The sequence below is a fragment of the Hyperoodon ampullatus genome (assembly GCF_949752795.1).
Source record: "Hyperoodon ampullatus genome assembly, chromosome: 18".
Taxonomy (NCBI): domain Eukaryota; kingdom Metazoa; phylum Chordata; class Mammalia; order Artiodactyla; family Ziphiidae; genus Hyperoodon; species Hyperoodon ampullatus.
In genome coordinates, this window is record NC_136931.1 from 19,232,471 (window position 1) to 19,253,373 (window position 20,903).

The 20,903-nt window shown below is 45.1% G+C and overlaps 1 protein-coding gene across 4 annotated transcripts in view; it reads left to right on the forward strand.

Moving 5' to 3' along the window:
- The window catches only part of RANBP10 (RAN binding protein 10), a gene marked incomplete at both ends in the record, with an annotated part of 63,155 nt that overhangs the window by 15,445 nt on the left and 26,807 nt on the right, over nucleotides 1-20,903 (forward strand). For all 4 annotated transcript variants that reach the window (XM_079723969.1, XM_079723971.1, XM_079723970.1 and 1 more), the window contains one exon: nucleotides 9,039-9,091. In XM_079723969.1, the coding sequence (XP_079580095.1) occupies nucleotides 9,039-9,091 (53 nt within the window). The remainder of the gene's footprint in view (nucleotides 1-9,038; nucleotides 9,092-20,903) is intronic.

Genomic DNA, 20,903 nt, shown 5'->3' on the forward strand with positions numbered 1-20,903 from the left:
ATAGCTTGTTTCCGGCTCCAGCTTTGGCTCTTTTTAGGTCTGCCCAAGCTGTGACCCAGCCACACTGAACTCCTCTCACTTCCTTGACCACAGGGTTGCTTTCTTGCCTCTACGCCTCAGCACATTCTGTTGCTTCTGCGTGGAACAAGCTCCTTTTTTTTTTTCCCTCATCTCCTTTACTAGGTCTTGGCTCAGCCTTCGCTTCCTCTGGGAACCCCCCACTCATTGCACCCTGATTCTCTGGCCCACCCCTGACTTGGCACTGGAAACTGTTCCAGGGCAGGGAATCCACCCTTGTGTCCCCAGCGCTGTACTAGGCACAGAGGATCTTTGTGGAATGGGTGACTACGGAGGCCTCTATGAAGAGACATTTATCACACCTGTTTTTACAACTTTAGCAAGGACCCAACAGCAGCAAACAACCCATTCATTTTCAAGTGCCACCAGAGATCAACGGAGGAGAGGCAGTGTCAGGGTGACTTCTTAACGTCATTCTTCCTGCTTCTTAGATCCAAAGGTGAACATACTTGGGTTTGGGTATTTTTTCCTTATTGTTTTGCCTCATTCATGGCAACCTATCGGAGAGCTGGGACCACATCAGTCCAGGACCTGGCAAGGCACTACACATGTTACTCATTGGTGATTTTTCTTTTTAATAAATTTATTTATTTACGTATTTATTTTTGGCTGTGTTGGGTCTTCATTGCTGTGGGCGGGCTTTCTCTAGTTGCGGCGAGTGGGAGCTCTTCTTCGTTGTGGTGCACGGGTTTCTCATTGTGGTGGCTTCTCTTGCTGTGGAGCACAGGCTCTAGGCACGTGGGCTTCAGTAGTTGTGGCTCGCGGACTCCAGAGCGCAGACTCAGTAGTTGTGGAGCATAGGCTTAGTTGCTCTGCGGCATGTGGGATCTTCCCAGACCAGGGCTCGAACCCATGTCCTCTGCATTGGCAGGAGGATTCTTAACCACTGTGCCACCAGGAAAGTCCCCTCATTGGTGATTGAGAGGAAACCTCAGGTCTTACCTAGATTTTTTGTGAGTGGATGGAGAAGTGAACTTCCCTTGTGCCTGTTATGTCACTAGGTCTGTGGTTGTAAGTCATTTAATTTCAAAGAGCTGAAGTCCAATGTCAGCAAGAGGGGAGAATAGTACTGGGGATGTTGTGACTGAGTTCAGAGCTCACTTATCTGTCACATAGCTCTGTCATGACCTCATACCACCTAGAAGCTGAGGTTCCCATTGAAATGTGGCTGGGAGAGAACCTGTGACTTTGGTGATAAAATTCTTTACCAACCTGTGAATGGATGAACCCTAGGTGTTTGTTGAATGTCCATTATGTGCCCAGCACTGCACTGACTCTTGCTTTTCCTCTGAGCGCTGGGGGCTCCAGCCCATAGCCCCTGCATCCTGAGGTGGGCAGCAGACACAGCATCTGTTCTCCCCACTGTGGCATGAGATGTAGGGTTGGAGCCTGCAGACTTAGGCTCCATCTCTTGTGCTTGTATATTTGGGTTGAGGGATTGATGTTTGGGAGATATCAGAACCAAATAAACTCATATTCACATGCTGGGTTTTTGGCCAGAAATGACACCTTGGAAAAGGCAGGTAAAGATATTATCTCCCTGGACCCTAAATGACCGAGCTTGAAGAGAGGAAAAGACTTTATGTAATAACAAATGTTATAATTGGTGATAGTGGGCTTGAACCTTTTTTTTTAAAACAGTTGTTCTGTTATGTGTTCATTTATTTTATTGTGGTAAAATATAAATACATAACATAAAATTTACCATTTTAATCATTCTTAAGTTTACAGTTCAGTGGCCTTAAGTACATTAACATTGTTGTACAACCATCACCATCATCTGTCTCCAGAACTTTTTCCATCTTGCCAAACTGAAACTCTGTACCCATTAAACAATAACTCCCTGTTCTCCCCTCCCCCTAGACCCTGGCAACCACCATTCTTCCTGTCTTTATGAATTTTATTTCATTTAGCATAGTGTCCTCAAGGTTCATCCATGTTGTAGCATATGTCCAAATTTCTTTCCTTTTTAAGGCTGTATGATATTCCATTGTGTGTATATACCATATTCTGTTTATCCACTCATCAATAGAAACTTTCTACCTGTTAAAAAACAAAAATTCAACTGGTGAATTTGAAGATTTAATTGGCTTTATTCAACGGTTCATGAATTGGGCAGCATCCCATCTAGCAAGTAGAGAGATACTCCTTCCAAGGGGTTGTACAAAAGGAAAGGTTTTTATCTGGCAGAAGGAGGGTGGGGCAAGGAAGTTATTAGCAAAAGAAAAGAAGGATTGTTTCAGGCAGGACATCTTTTGCAGGAAGGGAATGGTGGGGTTTTATCATGCAGATTACCTCAGTAGTGCTAATCAGGAAATTTCAGATTGATTGTTTAAAGGTCACATTCCTGAGAGAGGTTCAAAGTGCAATTAATTTTTAAAAATTAATTAATTGATTAATTTATGGCTGTGTTGGGTCTTCGTTGCTGTGTGCCGGCTTTCTCTAGTTGCGGTGAGCGGGGGCTACTCTTCACTGCGGTGCGTGGGCTTCTCATTGTCCTGGCTTCTCTTGTTGCGGAGCACAGGCTTCAGTAGTTGTGGCACGTGGGCTCGGTAGTTGTGGCTTGCGGGCTCTAGAGCGCAGGCTCAGTAGTTGTGGCACACGGGCTTAGTTGCTTCGCGGCATGTGGGAATCTTCCCAGACCAGGGTTCGAACCTGTGTCCCCTGCGTTGGCAGGCAGATTCTTAACCACTGCGCCACCAGGGAAGCCCTAATTTTTTTTTTTAATTGAGGTATAGTTGATGTGCAGTGAAGTCTTGGTTTGCTATCCTAGGGGCAGATAACTCCATTTTGGTCTTGTTATTTCTTTTTAATACACCTTTGGCTGATTGTGAATAAAGCCACTATGAATTTGGGTGTCCAGATACCTGTTAGAATTCTGCTTTCAATTCTTTTGGGTATATGCCCAGAAGTGGAATTGTTGGATCTTATGGTAATTCTGTGTTTGAATTACCATATAATTAACTGCCATACTGTTTTCCACAGTGGCTGCACCATTAATACACAGGGGTTTCAGTTTCTCTACATCCTCACTAATACTTGTTATTTTCTGGTTTTTAGATAATAACCGTACTAAAGGGTGTGAAATGGTATCTCATTGTGGTTTTGATGTGTATTTCCTAATAATTAGTGATGCTGAGCATCTTTTCCTGTGCTGATTGGCCATGTGTATCTCTTGTTTATTCAAGTCCGTTACCCATTTTAATGGAGTTGCTTGTTTTTTTGTTGTTGATTGTAAGAGTTTTTTGTATATCCTGGATATTAAACCCTTATCAGGTATATGATTTGCAAATATTTTTCCCATTTCTTTGGTTACTTTTCACTGTGTTGACAGTCCTTTGATGTACAAAAGTTAGATGTAGTCCAGTTTATTTTTTCTTTTGTTGCCTGTGCTTTGGGTGTCCAAAGAATCCAGGAAATCATTGCCAATTCCAATGTCGTAAAGCTTTTCTCCTCTGTTTTCTTCGAAGAGTTTTATAGTTTTAGGTTTTACATTTAGGTCTTTGATCCATTCTGAGTTAATTTTGCATATGGTGTATGGTAAGGGTCCAACTTCCTTCTTTTTTTGTTGTTTTTTAAAATAAATTTATTTTATTTGTTTTTGGTTGCATTGGGTCTTCATTGCTGTGCGAGGGCTTTCTCTCGTTGTGGCAAACGGGGGCTACTCTTCGTTGCAGTGCACGGGCTTCTCATTGTGGTGGTTTCTCGTTGCGGATCATGGGCTCTAGGTGCGCAGGGTTCAGTAGTTGTGGCCCGTGGGCTCTAGAGCGCAGGGTTAGTAGTTGTGATGCATGGGCTTAGTTGCTCTGTGGCATGTGGGATCTTCCCGGACTAGGGCTCGAACCTGTGTCCCTTGCATTGGCAGGTGGATTCTTAACCACTGCGCCACCAGGGAAGCCCCAATTTCATTCTTTTGCATGTGGATATCCAGTTGTCCCAGCACCAGTTGTGTATCTATTTGGATATCCAGATGTCCCATTTGTTGAAAAGACTATCACTTTCCCATCGAATCGTCTTGGCATCTTTATTAAAATCAGTTGACCACATATAGGAGAGTTTATTTCTGGGTTCTTAGTTTTATTTTATTTTTATTTATTTATTTATTTTGGCTGCATTAGGTCTTCGTTGCTGTGCGCGGGCTTTCTCTAGTTGTGGCGGGCGGGGCCTACTCTTCATTGTGGTGCACGGGCTTCTCGTTACGGTGGCTTCTCTTGTTGCGGAACATGGGCTCTAGGCACCCGGGCTTCAGTAGTTGTGATGCGTGGGCTCAGTAGTTGTGGCTCGTGGGCTCCAGAGCATAGGCTCAGTAGTTGTGGAGTATGGGCTTAGTTGCTTGTGGCATGTGGGATCTTCCCGGACCAGGGATCAAACTTGTGTCCCCTGAATTGGCAGGCGGATTCTTAACTACTACACCACCAGGGAAGTCCCCAGCTTTTCTTTTCCCAAATGGATGGCATTGATTCTGTATATTGCTTTAGGTAGTATTGACATCTTAACAATATTGTCTTCCAATCCATGAACACAGATGTCTTTCCATTTATTTGTTTCTTTTTACTATTTATTTAAATATTTTATTTATTTATTTGGCTGTACTGGGTCTTATTTGCAGCATGTGGGATCTAGTTCCCTGACCAAGGACCGAACCCGGGCCCCCTGCATTGGGAGTGTGGAGTCTTAGCTTCTGGACCAACAGGGAAGTCCCTGTGTCTTTTTAAAAATTTATTTATTTATAAAAATTTATTTATTTATTTATTTATTTACTCACTCACTCACTCACTCACTCTGCCGCATGACTTGCTGGTTCTTAGTTCCCTGACCAGGGATCAAACCCTGGGCCCCAACAGTGAAAGCCCTGAGTCTAACCACTGGATTGCCAGGGAATTTCCTATTTCTGTCTTCTAAAATTTCAGCAGCATTTTAGTTTTTAGTGTACAAGCTTTTTGCCTTCTTGGTAAAGTTAATTCCTAAGTATTTTATTCTTTTTGATGCTATTGTAAATGGAATTATTTTCTTGATTTCTTTTTTCCTTTGTTCAGTGTTTATGTTGAAACACAACTGCTTTTTGTGTGTTGATTTTGTATCCTGTGACTTTGCTGAATTTGTTTGTTAGTACTAACAGTTTTTTGTGGAATATAGGATTCCTACATGTAGGATCATGTCATCTGTGAACAGAGATAGTTTTACCTATTCCTTTCCAATTTGGATACCTTTTATTTCTTTTTCTTGTCTACTTGCTTTGGCTAGAACTTCTAATACTCTGTTGAATAGAAGTGGCAAAAGCAGGCATCTTTGTCCTGTTCCTGATCTTAGAGGAAAAGTTCTCATTCTTTCACCATTGGATATGATGTTAGCTGTGGGTTTCTCATATAAGGCCTTCCTTTTATTATGTTGAGATAGTTTCCTTTTATGCCTAGTTTGTTGAGTGTTTTTGAGAAGTAATTTAATATACCGTACAACTCACTCACAGTGTACAATTCACTGTTTTTTTAGTATATTCACAGTGTCCTTATAGTTTTTTTTCTGCTCTTTGCTGATCTTAGACTGGTTGGTTAACAGTTTTTTTTTTTTTTTTTTTTTTTTTTTTGTGGTACGCGGGCCTCTCACTGTTGTGGCCTCTCCCGTTGCGGAGCACAGGCTCCGGATGCGCAGGCTCAGCAGCCATGGCTCACGGGCCCAGCCGCTCCGCGGCATATGGGATCCTCCCAGACCGGGGCACGAACCCGTATCCCCTGCATCGTCAGGCGGACTCTCAACCACTGCGCCACCAGGGAGGCCCTGGTTAACAGTTTTTAAGTGTATGAAGACTTGCTGGAAGGCTGCATCTTTTTGTAATTTTAGAACATCATACTTTTGGAAAAGACTTAATATCATCCAGTGTTTGAAAAATTGGGACTCATTCCCTTTGAACACTGACTTAGCTTGACCTCATATGAACATGCAACTTAGGCTTCTGTGGGGCTGCTCCCTGCGTCATTGACACTCACGGGGGCATGACATCCAAGTGTGGGTATTGGTCTCCTCTGTGTGCTCTACCCTTAGCTTATCTACTCAGATTCTCAAGTTGACCCTGGGGTTTGTACAGAGGCTCCCAGGCCATCCACTGGTAAACACTGTCCCACCTGTGGGGCAGAGTCTACAGGGAGGTGTTGAGGGCTAGCTGCTGGAGGTGGAAGAGGCTTCCCCTATGGAGAGACATAAGCAACTTGTGTTTGAGTGCATGTGCCTTAGTAGTTCCCTGTTCCCATGGGAAGTTGTGGAACCAGAGCTCTGTTGCTGGTGGCCAAGCATACTCTTCCTGGATGACCCTTGACCTCCCCTATTTGCAGTAACTTTAAGCAGTTGGGGGTCACCCAGGAAGCTCATGTGCTTCAAACACAAGCCCTCATCTTAGTGTCAGGAAACCTGTATGCCAGGGATGGGATCACATGTGATGTTGGGCAGAGGCCAGGCCCCTCTAAACAGGGCAGGATAAGTGGCCTGGCATCCAAGTCAGGAAAACTCCTGGTTATATTGCATTTGCATATGTTGATTGATGACTGAGGGGGCAGTTGGGGTAATTTGCTGCTTGGTCAGCTGTGGTGTAAAGGGAATGGAGACCAACTTTTGGCAGCATCTTCCACGTAAAGTAAGGAAGCTGATTATTTGTGCTGCCGTTTTTCTGGGCAAGTGTGCAGGTTTTAGTCTAATGGGAATCCTGCCATCAGGCTTACACAGCTTCTGTTCCTGATGGTCCTTGAAGGTCCCCTCCTGGCAGGAGGTAGCAGGCAGTTTGAGAGTCTTTTGAACCATGGGAGTCATTCTTTGAAGTGCTGTTCCTTTCCCTTTTCTCCTTTCCCTTCCCTCCCCTTTCCCCTAACTCCTGCAGGCCAGTTATTCGGCCCACCGCCCTGTGTTGATGCTGTCTTTTCCTGGGTCCTGCCCAGCAAGATGGTGGGTAGCTGGTTTCAGGGGAAAATGGGTGGGTCAGAGCCTTCCTCCCTGCTCTCCAACACCCAGTGGTGCAGCTGGCCAGAGAAGGGCAAAGGGGCATTTGCTGCAGGTGGAAGGCTCGCAGCTTCAGGAGCACCACGTTGTGGGGACTCTGGTAGTGTTAGGAAACAGGTACATAAGGTGCATGGAACATGCCAGGAGAGAAAAAGAATGGCCCAAGGTGGGGAAATGTATGTAAAATGGTTTCTTGCAGAATTACAACAGGGAACAATTAGAATGTAAATGTAAGCTACTTGGAAATGGTCAAAATAAGGCAACCCCATGTAATTGCTTTTTTAAAAAAAAATTTTTATTGTGGTAAAATATACATCACATAAATTTTATCATTTTAACTATTTCTTTTTTTTTTTTTTGAGTTACGTGGGCCTCTCACTGTTGTGGCCTCTCCCGTTGCGGAGCACAGGCTCCGGACGCGCAGGCTCAGCGGCCATGGCTCACCGGCCTAGCCGCTCTGTGGCATGTGGGATCTTCCCAGACCGGGGCACGAACCCGTGTCCCCTGTATCGGCAGGCGGACTCTCAACCACTGCGCCACCAGGGAAGCCCCATTTTAACTATTTTTAAGTGAACAGTTCAGTGGCATTAAGCTCATTCACATTGTTTTTATTTACTTATTTATTTATTTTTGGCTGCATTGGGGCTTCGTTGCTGCACATGGGCTTTCTCTAGTTGCGGCAAGCAGGGGCTACTCTTCTTTGCCGTGCACGGGCTTCTCATTGCGGTGGCTTCTCTTGTTGCGAAGCACAGGCTCTAGGCACGTGGGCTTCAATAGTTGCAGTATGCAGGCTCAGTAGTTGTGGCATACAGCACTAGAACACGCGGGCTTCAGTAGTTGCAGCATGTGGGCTCTAGAGCGCAGGCTCAGTAGTTGTGGCACATGGGCTTAGATGCTCCGCGGCATGTGGGATTTTCCCGGACCAGGGATCGAACCCGTGTCCCCTGCATTGGCAGGCAGATTCTTAACCACTGCACCATGAGGGAAGTTCTTATTCACATTGTTAATGCAACCATAAAGTTACCCCTTAGCCGTCTTGGTTGGGGTAACCGTAAAGTTACCCCAAGCCGTCTTGGTGTTTTCAGTATTGTGAGCTTCTCAACTACCTCTTGATGCTCATATGTGGTTAATTCAGGCATCATGTGTGGGTTTCTACTATTTTACACTTAGATAGTGGTGACTTGTTTCTCTTATTTCTAAGTTCTTGGGGAAATACCTCACTGTTTCTTTGTACACTACAAATATTTAGACTAAAAAAACCCTGTTCATTTCCTTTTCTGACCTGCCCTCTCATGAGTGCCACTGAGATATCTTTGACAAAATTGCCCAGCATGCGTCCCACCTGGCTGTAGCTGCCTAAATTGTTTAGGTACCTGGAAGAGTACGGGGTGTGTCTCTGGGGCCTCGCACACCACCACCTTCAGCTGTGGATGACTGAGGAGGCCAGTGGTGAATGTATAGGACAAGGGTAATGCATTTGGAGACCCCAGAGAAGAAGCCCTGTGTGAGGGGTCTTACGATCCTATATGGATCCAGCTGGCTTTACTTCTTCCATGTTTTGGTCTTTGCTGAAGAGTGACTTGTCCGTTTGGTCTTGATCTTGCATTATTTTGCCAAACACTACCTAGGATTGAACTAGTTACTTTAGGCACTTCTTGGGAATAGATTCCGCCACCTTAGCTGGAGCCAGAAACCAAGGGACTGGAAGCAGTGACTCCAGGAAACTTTCCTCTGAAACTGAAACCAGTGGTTCCTGGTTACAGACACTACCTCCTGTTTCTCCAGCTGCTTAAGGCATTGAGAGATTTCCATTAGAAAATCAAAATGTAAAGGTTCTCCAAGAACCACTAGTTTGTTAAAAGAGTCTCTACATTCATTGCTTTTCCTGTTTTTCTGTCTTTTACCAAGAAATATTTGAGAAGGGAGATGCATAATCATTTGCTAACCAGAATTTTTGTATGTATGCTTTTTCAAAGGTACATGGGAATAGGACTCTCAGCTCAAGGCGTCAACATGAACAGACTTCCTGGTGAGTCATTGGCTAAGAGAACATTTTTCTGCTCTCTTGATCCGTTCTGTGATGAGAGTCATGGTGGCAGCCAACAAGCTGGAGAGGACTTTGTTTGCTGGCTGCCTACTTGCTAAGCCAAGCCATTGGGTGGAGGATCCTGAAAGGTGGCCATTGGGCCGGGCTGGTGTGGGCTTCCATTCCAAAAATTAATTGGCAAGTGATTGTCCTTCATGGAATTTGAACTGTTTACAGTCAAAACCAAGTGACCTGAGCTTGCTCCCAGTGGGAATATGCCTCAGTAGCCCTCACTGCTGTTGGCCTTTGCTTACCAGCATGGGACTCTGGCATATATGGAGAGGAAGGCTGCCACCAACATTGGTTCCTTTTTTACTTTACCATGTTAATGACCAAAGTCTTTAAGTGACCTCCATGTGGAAGACAGTTGAGGCAGTTTCTTAATAAATAGGAGGATGTGCGTGAGACTTAGATTTACAGTCAGCAACCTCAGATTTGTGGAAGGTTCTGGACCCTGCAGGTGGGCCTCCTCCACCACCCAGGCACCCTTTCAGCTGTTTTCTGCCCAGCAGTTCATGCCCAGTCCTGGGCTAGGCACAGTTGAGGGGACAAAAGCCTCTACCAGAAGCTGGTGGGTTCTAGAATATGGTCCTAAGTCCATTTGTGCCTTGAGTGGTATAAGTGACATGGTGCAAGCTGTCCTGACACTGTCACGGAGGCAGGAAAAGTCCTTGTGTTTTTGCCCGGGCCCTCTCTACTTTTTGGCCTCTGACACAGAGAGGGCAGCTGGCTTTTTCCAAAGAGTGAGTAGCACTTAAACCGTATGTCTTTTCCAATCTATGTTTAATATCAATCAGGTTTTCTCGTCATTGACTAATTTCAAGTACTTGAAATCTAGACCTGCTCAGGATTCAACTAATTGTCAGGAACCTGACTTTTTAAAAAAATTTGGCTTTGATCTGAGCAAAAACTGTCCTTTAGTTATTAATCAGAATGTGTGTGGCATGTTTGGCCTCTTTGTGTAGCGTGCAGCTGTGGTCTTTGTTATTCAAGCCTTGGCCTTAGCTGACTAGGTGTATCTACAGTGTTCCTAGCTCTGTCTCTTTGTGAACAGGGAGCTTAGAAAAGTAATTTCCCATCAAAGGTGAACTGATTCTTAAATCTTTTTCTTGCACTAAATGTGCTCTTTGAACTTTTGCACGGCTTTAGTGGCAGAGAAAAGAGGCTTTTATAGGTTCGTTATACAAAAGTAACTACTATTATCTGTTATTGGGTGGCACTTTAAGCAACTCTGAACATTGGTTAAATGAATTTTTGTTAATCTATGTAAAAGAATACTATACAACAACAAATGTAAAAAAAAATGAGGGAGGGCTTCCCTGGTGGCGCAGTGGTTGAGAGCCCGCCTGCCGATGCAAGGGACACGGGTTCGTGCCCCGGTCCGGGAAGATCCCACATGCCACGGAGTGGCTGGACCCGTGAGCCATGGCCGCTGAGCCTGCGCGTCCAGAGCCTGTGCTCCGCAACGGGAGAGGCCACAACAGCGCGAGGCCCACATACCGCAAAAAAAAAAAAAAAAAAAAAAAGAAGAGGGAAAATGAATATATCTGTATCTGCTTGTACACGCATAGAGTATCTTTGGAAAGCTAAGAAAAACTTGTAATATTGGCTGTCCTTTGGGACAGGGTGGCTGGGGATAGGACTGGGAAGGAAATTTTTCACTTTTGAAGCTTTCACATTTTCTTTCTTGTGAATATATTACCTGTTTTAAAAATATAAATAAAATTAAAATAAAATAACCAAAAGCAAATGCCCCTGCATCAAGAAGCCCTCATGCCTGTCTTTTAGCTGGTCTTGGAATGCAGTCTTTTACCATGTGCATGATATTCTGAGTTCCACACACTCATCTTTCTTTAGTAAGAATCGTTTTCGCCTGGCCATTGGGTTTGGGATCCATGGTGTGGAGCAGGTGAGGTAGGAGGAGTTCAACGTCTGCCTAAATTGACCTGAAACTGTTTGAGATGGAGCCATGTGGAGCTGTCTTAGTCTGTTTGCCTTGTTCATAAGATGGGTCTTTTGACCCCTCTGGGCTGCTTAGAGGTGAGCTGCGGGTCTTGTGCTTTGACACTGTTAATGTAACATTGTTGTGAAGTCGGACCCTGCCTGGGCACAGGGGGTGGCCCTGTAGGGAGAAGGGGCTTAGGGACAGTGGATGAGGTGTTAGCTCCTGCAGTAACACATCAGGAAAGCTAGCACCTTTTTTACATCTTCACTGGTGCATCTCTCTTTCGGCAAGAGAAAGGAGCCTCAGTGTTCTGTGGATATTGTACCTGTCTTCATTTTTACTCTGCCCGCCAGCTTCTGCGGGTTTTCCTTCCTGCTGTATCTGATCATCTCCCTGATTATTCCTTAAGGTGGAAAGTAGGAATCAGGTTGCATCTAGATAGGGATTCTCCCTAGGAATGATGGATGCCTCTGGCTTTCCCGGATACAGGGCTGGTTGAATGGCTGCGCAGACCTAGCACAGGACAGATGTAGGGATTGCAGTGAGACACTCCTCTCAGGAATGATGGGGGGGCCTGCCACTGTTCATCCCTGCACTGGGTTTGGAAGATCAGAATCCCCTTTGGTACTTTCCATTTCCTGGGGTCACTTCATGTGTGTGTGTGCGTGTGTGTGTGTGCGTATGATGAGCGTAACATTCTCCAAAACCAAAAGTATCATCATTCATAAACAGTTATACCTGAAACTACTTGCATGTATTTTGGTAGTGAGGTGAGAGGTAGAGGATGATAACAGCTAAAGCCTTTCTGCCAGTTGCTTCTGATTTCTAAGAGGTCATTGGTTGAGGTGAAAGCTATTTGGACTGTTTGGATGTATGGTTGGTGGGGAGGGGAGTGATAATAGTGACCTTAGCTGTGTCTAGAATTTGAGACTTTGGTGTTAACTCCAGATGAGATGTTTGAGGGTTGATGTATCTCCTTGATAGATACAGGTGTATTTAGTGGAGGGTAGCTGTAGGGGTGGTTACTGCACCACAGCACTGTGAAGTGGTGTTTCAGCCTGGCATTTAGGGGCAAATAGGAGTTTGCCTGATGGTTTTGGGCAGTGGTACTATAGGGCCTGAGAGTGGATCCATAAGTTGTCTGCTGTGATGGGATGGCTTCCTGGGAACAGTCAGGATGAACCAGTTGAGGGAAGAGTCTTGTCTACTATGGCAAGGGGCCTGGACTTCTGTATATATAAGCAGTGGGAGCTGCAGGAGTGTTTGTTTTTCTTAATTTTTATTGAAGTATAGTTGATTTACAATGTGGTGTTAGTTTCAGGTGTTAGTTTCAGGTGTACAGCAAAGTGAGTCAGTTATACATGTACATATATCCTCTCTCTTTTTTTTTTTTAAGATTCTTTTCCCATATAGACCATTACAGACTATTGAGTAGAGTTCCCTGTGCTATACAGCAGGTTCTTATTAGTTATCTATTTTATATATAGTAGTGTGTATATGTCAGTTCCAGTCTTCCAGTTTATCCCTCCCCCGCCATATCCCCTGGTAACCATAAGTTTGTTTTCTACATCCGTGACTCTACTTCCATTTTGTAAATAAGTTCATTTGTACCCTTTTTTTTAGATTCCACTTATAAGTGGTATCATATATTTGTCTTTCTGTGTCTGACTTACTTCACTCAGTATGACAGTCTCTAGGTTCACTCATGTTGCTGCAAATGACATTATTTTGTTCTTTTTTATGGCTGAGTTTTAGGAGTGTTTTCAGCAGAGGCAAGATGTGATCATATTTGCTAGTTCAGGAGTGAACTAGTTTAGAAGAGGCCTTCTAGAAGGGGTCAAGGCTGGGCTGGGGCTCCTGGGCAGTAGGAACTGTGAGAGTTCAGGCATGTCAGGAAACTTCAGGAGGTGGTAGATTAATTTATCAGTGAATCCATCAGGGCCAGTTGGTCTTTTGGGGAGGACATTTTTTGGTGTCCTCTTCCTCTCTTGTTAGCTTGTTCAAGTAGCAGCTTTTTCTTGTGGCATTGCTTTTAGTATATTCTGCTTTGGCCATCTGGTTCTCTTAATGTATAGGAAAATGGCTATGATTAATATTACTGAAACCTAAAAACGTCTTTGTGACTGATCTTTTGGATTAATTGAATCCGTTTTGTTAATTATTAAAAAAAAAGAACAATCACTGTTATCAATCTGTTGCTTTCTCTCTTTTTTTAAATATTTATTTATTTATTTATTTATTTTGGGTGCACCAGTTGTTAGTTGCGGCACATGGGATTTTCGATGTGGCATGCGGGCTTCTTAGTTGTGGCATGCGGACTCTTAGTTGCGGCATGCATGCAGGATCTAGTTCCCCGACCAGGGATCGAACCCGGGCCCCCTGCATTGGGAGCGTGGAGTCTTACCCACTGGACCACTAGGGAAGTAAGTCCGTTTCGTACATATTTTTAAATTGAGATATAATTAACATACCATAAAATTCACTCCTTTAAAGTGTACAATTCCGTGGTTTTAATATAGTTACAAAGTTGTGCTACCATCACTGCAGTCTAATTCTGGATTATTTTCATCATACCAGAGAAAAACTCCATACCCATTAATAGTCATTCCTGGACTTTCCCTCCTTCTAGCTCCTGGAACCACTAATCTACTTTCTGTCTCCATGGATTTTCCTATTCTGGAGATTTCATATCAATAAAATCATATAATATGTTGCCCTTTGTGACTGGCTTCTTTCAGTTAGCATGTTTTCGAGGTTCGCCTACGCTGTAGCATATTTCAGAGCTTCATTCCTTCTTGTGGCAGAATATTATTCTGTTGCATGGATATGTCACATTTTGCTTATCCATGCATCTGTTGATGGTCATTTGGATTGTTTCCACCTTTTGGCTGTTATGATTGATGCTGCTATAAACATTTGTGTACAAGTTTTTTTGTAGACATGCGTTTTCATTTCTCTTGACTGTATACCTAGGAGTAGAAATGCTCGGTCATATGGTAACACTGTTTAGTCATTTGAGGAACTGCCAGACTGTTTTCCATAGTGGCTGCCCCATTTTACATTCCCACTAGCAGTTTATGAGGGTTGATTTCTCCATATCTTTGCCAACACTTGTTATTATCTGACTTTTTGATTATAGTCATCCTAGTGGGTGTGAAGTGGTATTTCATTGTGGTTTTCATTTCATTTCCCTGATGACTAATAATATCAAGCCTCTTTTCATGTGCTTATTGACCATTTGTCTATCTTCCTTGGAGAAATGTCTATTAATATCTTTTACTTTTTTTTTTTGGCCACGCTGCGTGGCTTGCCTATTTTTAAATTTGGTTATTTATCTTTTTATTATTGAGTTGTAAGAGTTCTTTATATGTTCAGGATACAAGTTTCTTGTCAGTTATATGATTTGCAAATCTTTTCCCCTATTCTTTTTTTTTTAATTTTTAAATTAAAAAAATTTTTTTATACAGCAGGTTCTTATTAGTCATCAATTTAATACACATCAGTGTATACATGTCAGTCCCAATCGCCCAATTCATCACACCACCATCCCCTATTCTTTAGGTTGACTTTCTTTTTTCATATCTTTTCTATTATGGTTTATTTTAGGCTATTGAATATAGTTCCCTGTGCTATGCAGTAGGACCTTGTTGTTTATCTATTTTATATATAGTAGTTTGTATCTACTAATCCCAAAGTCCTAATTTATCCCTCCCCTTACCCCCCATTTTCCCTTTGGTAACCATAAGTTTGTTCTTTATGTCTGTGACTCTGTTTCTGTTTTGTAAATAAATTCATTTGTATCATATTTTAGATTTCACATATACATGGTATCATATGGTATTTGTCTTTTTCTGACTTCACTTAGTATGATAATCTCTAGGTCCATCCATGTTGCTGCAAATGGCATTATTTCGTTTTTTATGGCTGAGTAGTGTTCCATTTGTGTGTGTGTGTGTGTGTGTGTGTGTGTGTGTGTGTGTGTGTGTGTGTATTAGGTTGTCTTTTCTTTTATTCTTTTTTTTTTTTTTCGGCCACACTGAGGCATGTGGGATCTTAGTTCCCCGACCAGGGATCGAACCCGTGCCCCCTGCAGTGGAAGCACAGATTCTTAACCACTGGACTGCCAGGGAAGTCCCAGGTTGTCTTTTCTTGATATCTTTTGAAGCACAAAAGTTTTTAATTTTGATGAAGTCCAATTTCTTTCTTTCTTTCTTTTGTTGCTCATGCTTTTGGTATCATATCTAAGAATCCTTTGCCAAATCCAAGGTCGAGAATATTAAATATGTTTTCTTCTAAGACGTTCATAATTTCACTTTTTTTTTTTTTTTTTTTTTTTGGCCACACCACATGGCATGTAGGATCTTAGTTCCCCGATCAGGAATCGAACCTGTTCCCCGTGCAGTGGAATTGGGGAGTCCTAACTACTGGACTGCCAGGGAATTCCCATTTTACTCTTCTGTTTAGGTTTTTGATCCATTTTGAGTTAATTTTTTTAAAAAATATTTATTTATTTATTTATTTATTTATTGGGCTGAGCCAGGCCTTAGTTGCTGCGCGCGAGATCTTCGTTGCCATGTGTGGGATCTTTGTTGTGGCATGCGGGATCTTTAGTTGTGGCATGCAAGCTTTCTCTAGTTGCAACAAGTGGGGGCTCCTCTTCGTTGTGGTGCGCAGGCTTCTCATCGCAGTGGCTTCTCTTGTTGCGGAGCACGGGCTCTAGGCGCGCGGGCTTCAGTAGTTGCAGCATGTGGGCTCAGTAGTTGTGGCTTGATTAGAACTTAAAGTAGCTGGGTGAAGTGGGTATGGAGGTAGTGGAGGCAGTTCTCACCTTCCTTGAGGAACCCAGCAGACTCTCTGTTGCCTATGAATGGTTGATTGTGCTTTGCCAGGCCCTGAAAGTGAAGTTAAGGGGCAGCCGAAGAGCCCTCCAGTCAAGAGCGCAGAACTTACTCCTCTGTCTCCACTCTGTCTTTGAGCAGATCATGCCTCCAGAAACCCCAGTGTTTTGCTTAAGGTCCAGTAGACAGTGAACCCACTTGCCCCAAAATGAGGTTACCTTCCTGCAAAAACCAGATCCTCATGTGTTCCCTGTCTCTGTTGACAGTCACTGTCCACCTTGGCCCATAAGTGGGAGACCTCAGAGTAATTGTCATGTCCTCCCTTTCTCTCATCCCATGGTTCTGCTACTTCCCAAGCATCTCTTTAATTTGTCCCCCTTCTCTATCCCTACTCCATTGGACCTCCAGCCTCTACAGCTTCTCCATTGGGCTATTTCCATGGCCTCCTGATTAATCTCTTTACCTCGGGCCTCTGCTCTCCATTCCCTTTGTACACTCTGCCCCTTGCCTGCTTTGGACCTCTGACCCCTCTGCCCACGGGACACAGGTGCTGTGGGCCCTGCTCAGCCTTTTCTGCCACCTCTGCCCTCCACACACGCTGCACACCAGTTTGTCTGTGTGGGACCCCAAACATCCTGCAGACATTTCCTGCTCTGCTCTCTGGCAGATGTCCTTCTTGCCCTGGAGGTGTCCTTCTTGTTTGTGACCCCTCGTGCAGTCTTGCCTGACCCCTTCAGCCCTGATCATGTCTCTGATGACACTTGCCACCCTGCCGCATGTGATTCTTCCACATTTACGCAACTGTATCCTTGCTGGGTTGTGAACTCCTTGGGGCTGGACCACATCTTTTTATAGCAGCTCTCCCAGAGTGAGCACAGATGCCCTTGTGCTATGGGACCAGGCCATTCCTGCATTTCCCTGTGCTCTGCCTCAGTGAAATAGCTTCAGTAAGCCAAGTGTGTTTTGGAACCAGTGCTGAGTCAGCTCCCCCTGGCCTGCAACCTGCCTTGGGCTAGAAGCCTTCATCTGGAGCTCAGCCTCCCTGCATTGCCCTATTGTGGCACTGATTGTGCATGGGGGCTCTGCCACTACCTTCATTCTGTAGGAGGAGTCACTGTCTCCCCTTTTCTGTATGTCGGGGCTCAGTGTTGTTGAACCAACTACTGGCTCACTTTTGCTCGTGTGAGGAACGACACCTAGGTCTGTGGTTGGCTTCTCAAACAGTGTAGCTCAGTGGCCAAGAACATGGACTCTGGAGCCACACTGCATTTGCATCCTGGCAGCTGTGTTACCTAGAGCAAGTTACTTAACTGCTCTGGGTCTCAGTTTCCCCATGTGTAAAATGGATGTGATACTAGTACCTAACTCATATATGGGATGGGTATGGGGATTGAGTGCTTAAAGTGCTTAGAATAGTGCCTGATACAAAAGAGAGGTACACAAATTTTAGCTTATATTGTTATTGAGAAGTTTTTTTTAAAATAAATTTATGTATGTATGTATATATTTATTTTTGGCTGCGTTGGGTCTTCATTGCTGTGTGGGGGCTTTCTGTAGTTGTGACGAGTGGGGGCTATTTTTCGTTGCTGTGCACGGGCTTCTCATTGTGGTGGCTTCTCTTATTACAGAGCACGGGCTCTAGGCACACGGGCTTCAGTAATTGTGGCCTGTGGGCTCAGTAGTTGTGGCATGTGGGCTTAGTTGCTCCACGGCATGTGGGATCTTCCTGGACCAGGAATTGAACCCGTGTCCCCTGCATTGGCAGGCGAATTCTTAATCACTGTGCCACCAGAGAAGTCCCCAGAAAGGTTTTTTGTTTGTTTTTGTTTTTTTTCCCTACCTGAGGAAGAAAGTACCTATACATTTAAAGTTCTTTTATGGGTGTTTGTGTATCAGAGTGGAGTTAGGTGTAATCTAAACTACATTTTCTCTCCAGTGCTGTGTTTTCTGTATTTGAGTAGACATGTTTAGTACATTAGCTGGAGGTGAATTATGGAGGACGAAGATGGAATAGCAACCAAAGTCAGGATGTTGATGTTTCGAGTGTTTTCTTATAGGTTTTCCTGTACTGGCTCAGCAAGCTCATCTTTGCCTTTAGGGCTGTCAGGAGTAGAGGGTAGCCACGCCGGGGGTCTCACTTGGCTCTGGGAGCAGGTGGTAACAGGGAGTGCTTCTCCTATGAGGCCATGTGCTCAGTTTTTCCTGGGAACATATGGGCATGTCGTAGCTTGCATGGTCAGAGGTTTCTGTTGGAAGATGTGGAAGTTTTGATGTTTACTTTTTATAAAGTGTTTTTGGCCTCCTTAAGTATGGACCAAGGAACAGGTGTGGCCCAAAATAAGAATGTCAGAACCCTTGGCTAAATGGCTTTGCAGCCAGGAAGGATGATCTGCAGGCAGGTGAGTGTACCTGCAGCCCCACCCTTCGGTTGTTGAGCTGGCAGCAAACCGCATGGGCTGGGATCCCTGGATTGGAGAAGCAGGAAGAAAGTCGGGGTGTGGATATAGGGGGATTTGGGCTTCTCCCAAGCTCAGGTGCTTTGAAGGGGGCAAGGATAGAACAGATCTTCCTTCTGTGTCTTGTACGTCAGACAGAGCCAGGGAGACTCAGGCTGTGTTGATAGGCGGCCTCATCCGCATCAGAGCTGGACAGCTGATAGTTTCCTCCTTGCCACTTCCTTGGAGGAGGCAGCTGTTCTCTTGGGGTAGCATCTATTACCTTAATTACTACAACCCCTCAAAGGAGAACCCAGGCCCACTGAGGCATCCTTTCCTTGAATTGTTGGAAAAGAAGCAGCTGGAAGAACCACAGCTGGGGATTGGGGATGGGACGCGTATCTTCTGAAGCAAATGGCACCTGGCAGCTGGACCTCAGTGGGGGTGAGAGGGGAGGGTGTAGTGGCAGGGCAAGGAGGGGTGGCAGAGGGCGACTGTCTGCTCTCGTTCCACGTGACGGGTCATGATCAAGTGAGCATCTTTTCCTCTCCCTGGAGCTGACCTTATTAAGACTGTTACCTTACTAACAGAGTGGGCTATTAGGAGCACCCCCATGGGAGTGTTTGTGTCCTAATCCCTGTGGCTGGGGCCTGCTTCTACTGGGTGGGACACATTCTGCAAACAGCTGATATTTCATATCTGCGTGTGCCATGGGAAAGGAACAGCAGATAGCAGAGATCAGGGCAGAACACTTAGGGTCCATGCCAGGTTCATGAGGGCAGAGGCTAGCTCCTGTCGGTGTGGCAATAAATAACTGAGCGTTGGATATCCTTCCTCTCTGTCCTCCTAAGGATATGCAGAATAAGGTGTCTGCTCAGAGCAAATAGCAATAGTAGGTGGCTTTGTGCAGCAGATGTCTTAGAGATTACTGACACGTAAGTGGGTTTCCAGTAGTCTGGAAGTGCCGTTTGTCTGTACCCACCAAATGTGGACGGCTTCTGTCCCACTCCATGTGGGCTGAGACCCTTGTTCCCCACAGCTGATGAGCCCCCTTCATATTCATCATTGACCACCACCTCTCTTTGGAGCATCTTTCACCCTAGGATCTACGTTGCTTCACAGGGGTCTGCCGTGGGGCTGCTCAGTCCCTCCGTGAGGGAAGTCGTGCTTCTCTCCAGCTGAGTGGGTTGAATGATCAGGGCTCCACTGGGCGTCTGGCTTACCTCCTAATCCCGGCAGTGTGCCTGGGAATAGGCCTCAGCAACCCTGGCTTGGTTGTAGGCGCTGTACAAGCCTCCCAAGTGAGTACTGCCCTGAGGCTGGTGAAGGCAGGAAGCTGACTCGTGATGGTCCTGAGTTCACGCCTATAAGGTACCTTGAGGCAGCCCTCCCTGGAAAAGGGGGGCAGCCAGGAGATTCCCTGAAGCCAGTGGAACAGCTGCCCAGGACCAGGGCTGTGGGAAGATAGGTTGGGGTTTATGCACTTGGTGCTGCCCAACCCCTTGTTGCCTTTCTCATTCTGTTCTTTCTCTGAAATGTCCTTGGGAAATGACCAGGTGGGAGTGGAGGGGTAGAAACCCAGAGGCCTTGTAGCTCTGGCAGCAGGTTCTACTGGGCAGTCCAGGCAGAGGGTGGTTTGGTAGTTGGGCCCAAGGGCCAGGTAGCTGGTCAAAACTCCTGGTGGTTCACATGGGGGTTAATGGTTTGTGCCACAGGACCCTCCCCAGTCCCTACTGTGGAGCTTGTTTCATGTAAGAGGCCCTCTGTTTTCCTGCTGCTCCTCTCTGGGCCAGCAGTGCCCTTGGCCCTGTGGCCAGTTAAGCCCGTGGTCCTTTTCCATGGGCCTTTCTTACCTCACCCGCAGGGAGAGCTGTATTACCACAGTGTATCAGGGCTCCTTGGCAGCCTTTTGAAATGAGGCAGCTAAGATAACAAATAAGTTATTATCCCTGGGCCTGGGGATTTCTTGTCTACAGTATCCTGTTTTCTTCTTCCAGATACCAGCTCCTACCTCTCTGTAGCACAGAGGTAAAATTTTTGGATTTAAGACTATGTTTTTCAGGGCAAGTTAAGTCCTTTGAGATAAGAGGTTTCATCGACAGCAGAAGAGCCAGTTCTGAAACCTGAGTTTGTCAGTCTCTGAAAACAGAGATTATCAAGTGTCGTCTGGTGTGGCTGGAGGCTGGGGCCACATGAGGGTGGAGCTGAGTGGGGACCAGTTACTGCTCAACCTCTTGTTGCCTCCTTGAGGGAGTCTGTATCTAGGGGTCCTGGAAATACTGGACTACCACGCTGGGCCTTCTTTTGGGAAGGGTTTTATGCATGCCCATTTCTCAGGATCTGGCAGTATGTGCAGAAAGTCACAGGCTCCTACATTACCAGGGGTCATCTGTCCACTAACTTTCCCCAGAAGTTCGAAAGGACCTTAGTGGAAATAAGGACAAGCCAAACCCAATCCCAGAGGAGAGATACCAAGGCCTGGGAGCTGAGGTTGTACCTCAGTTTAGTGGGACAGTTCACCTCTTCCCTTAGCCTGA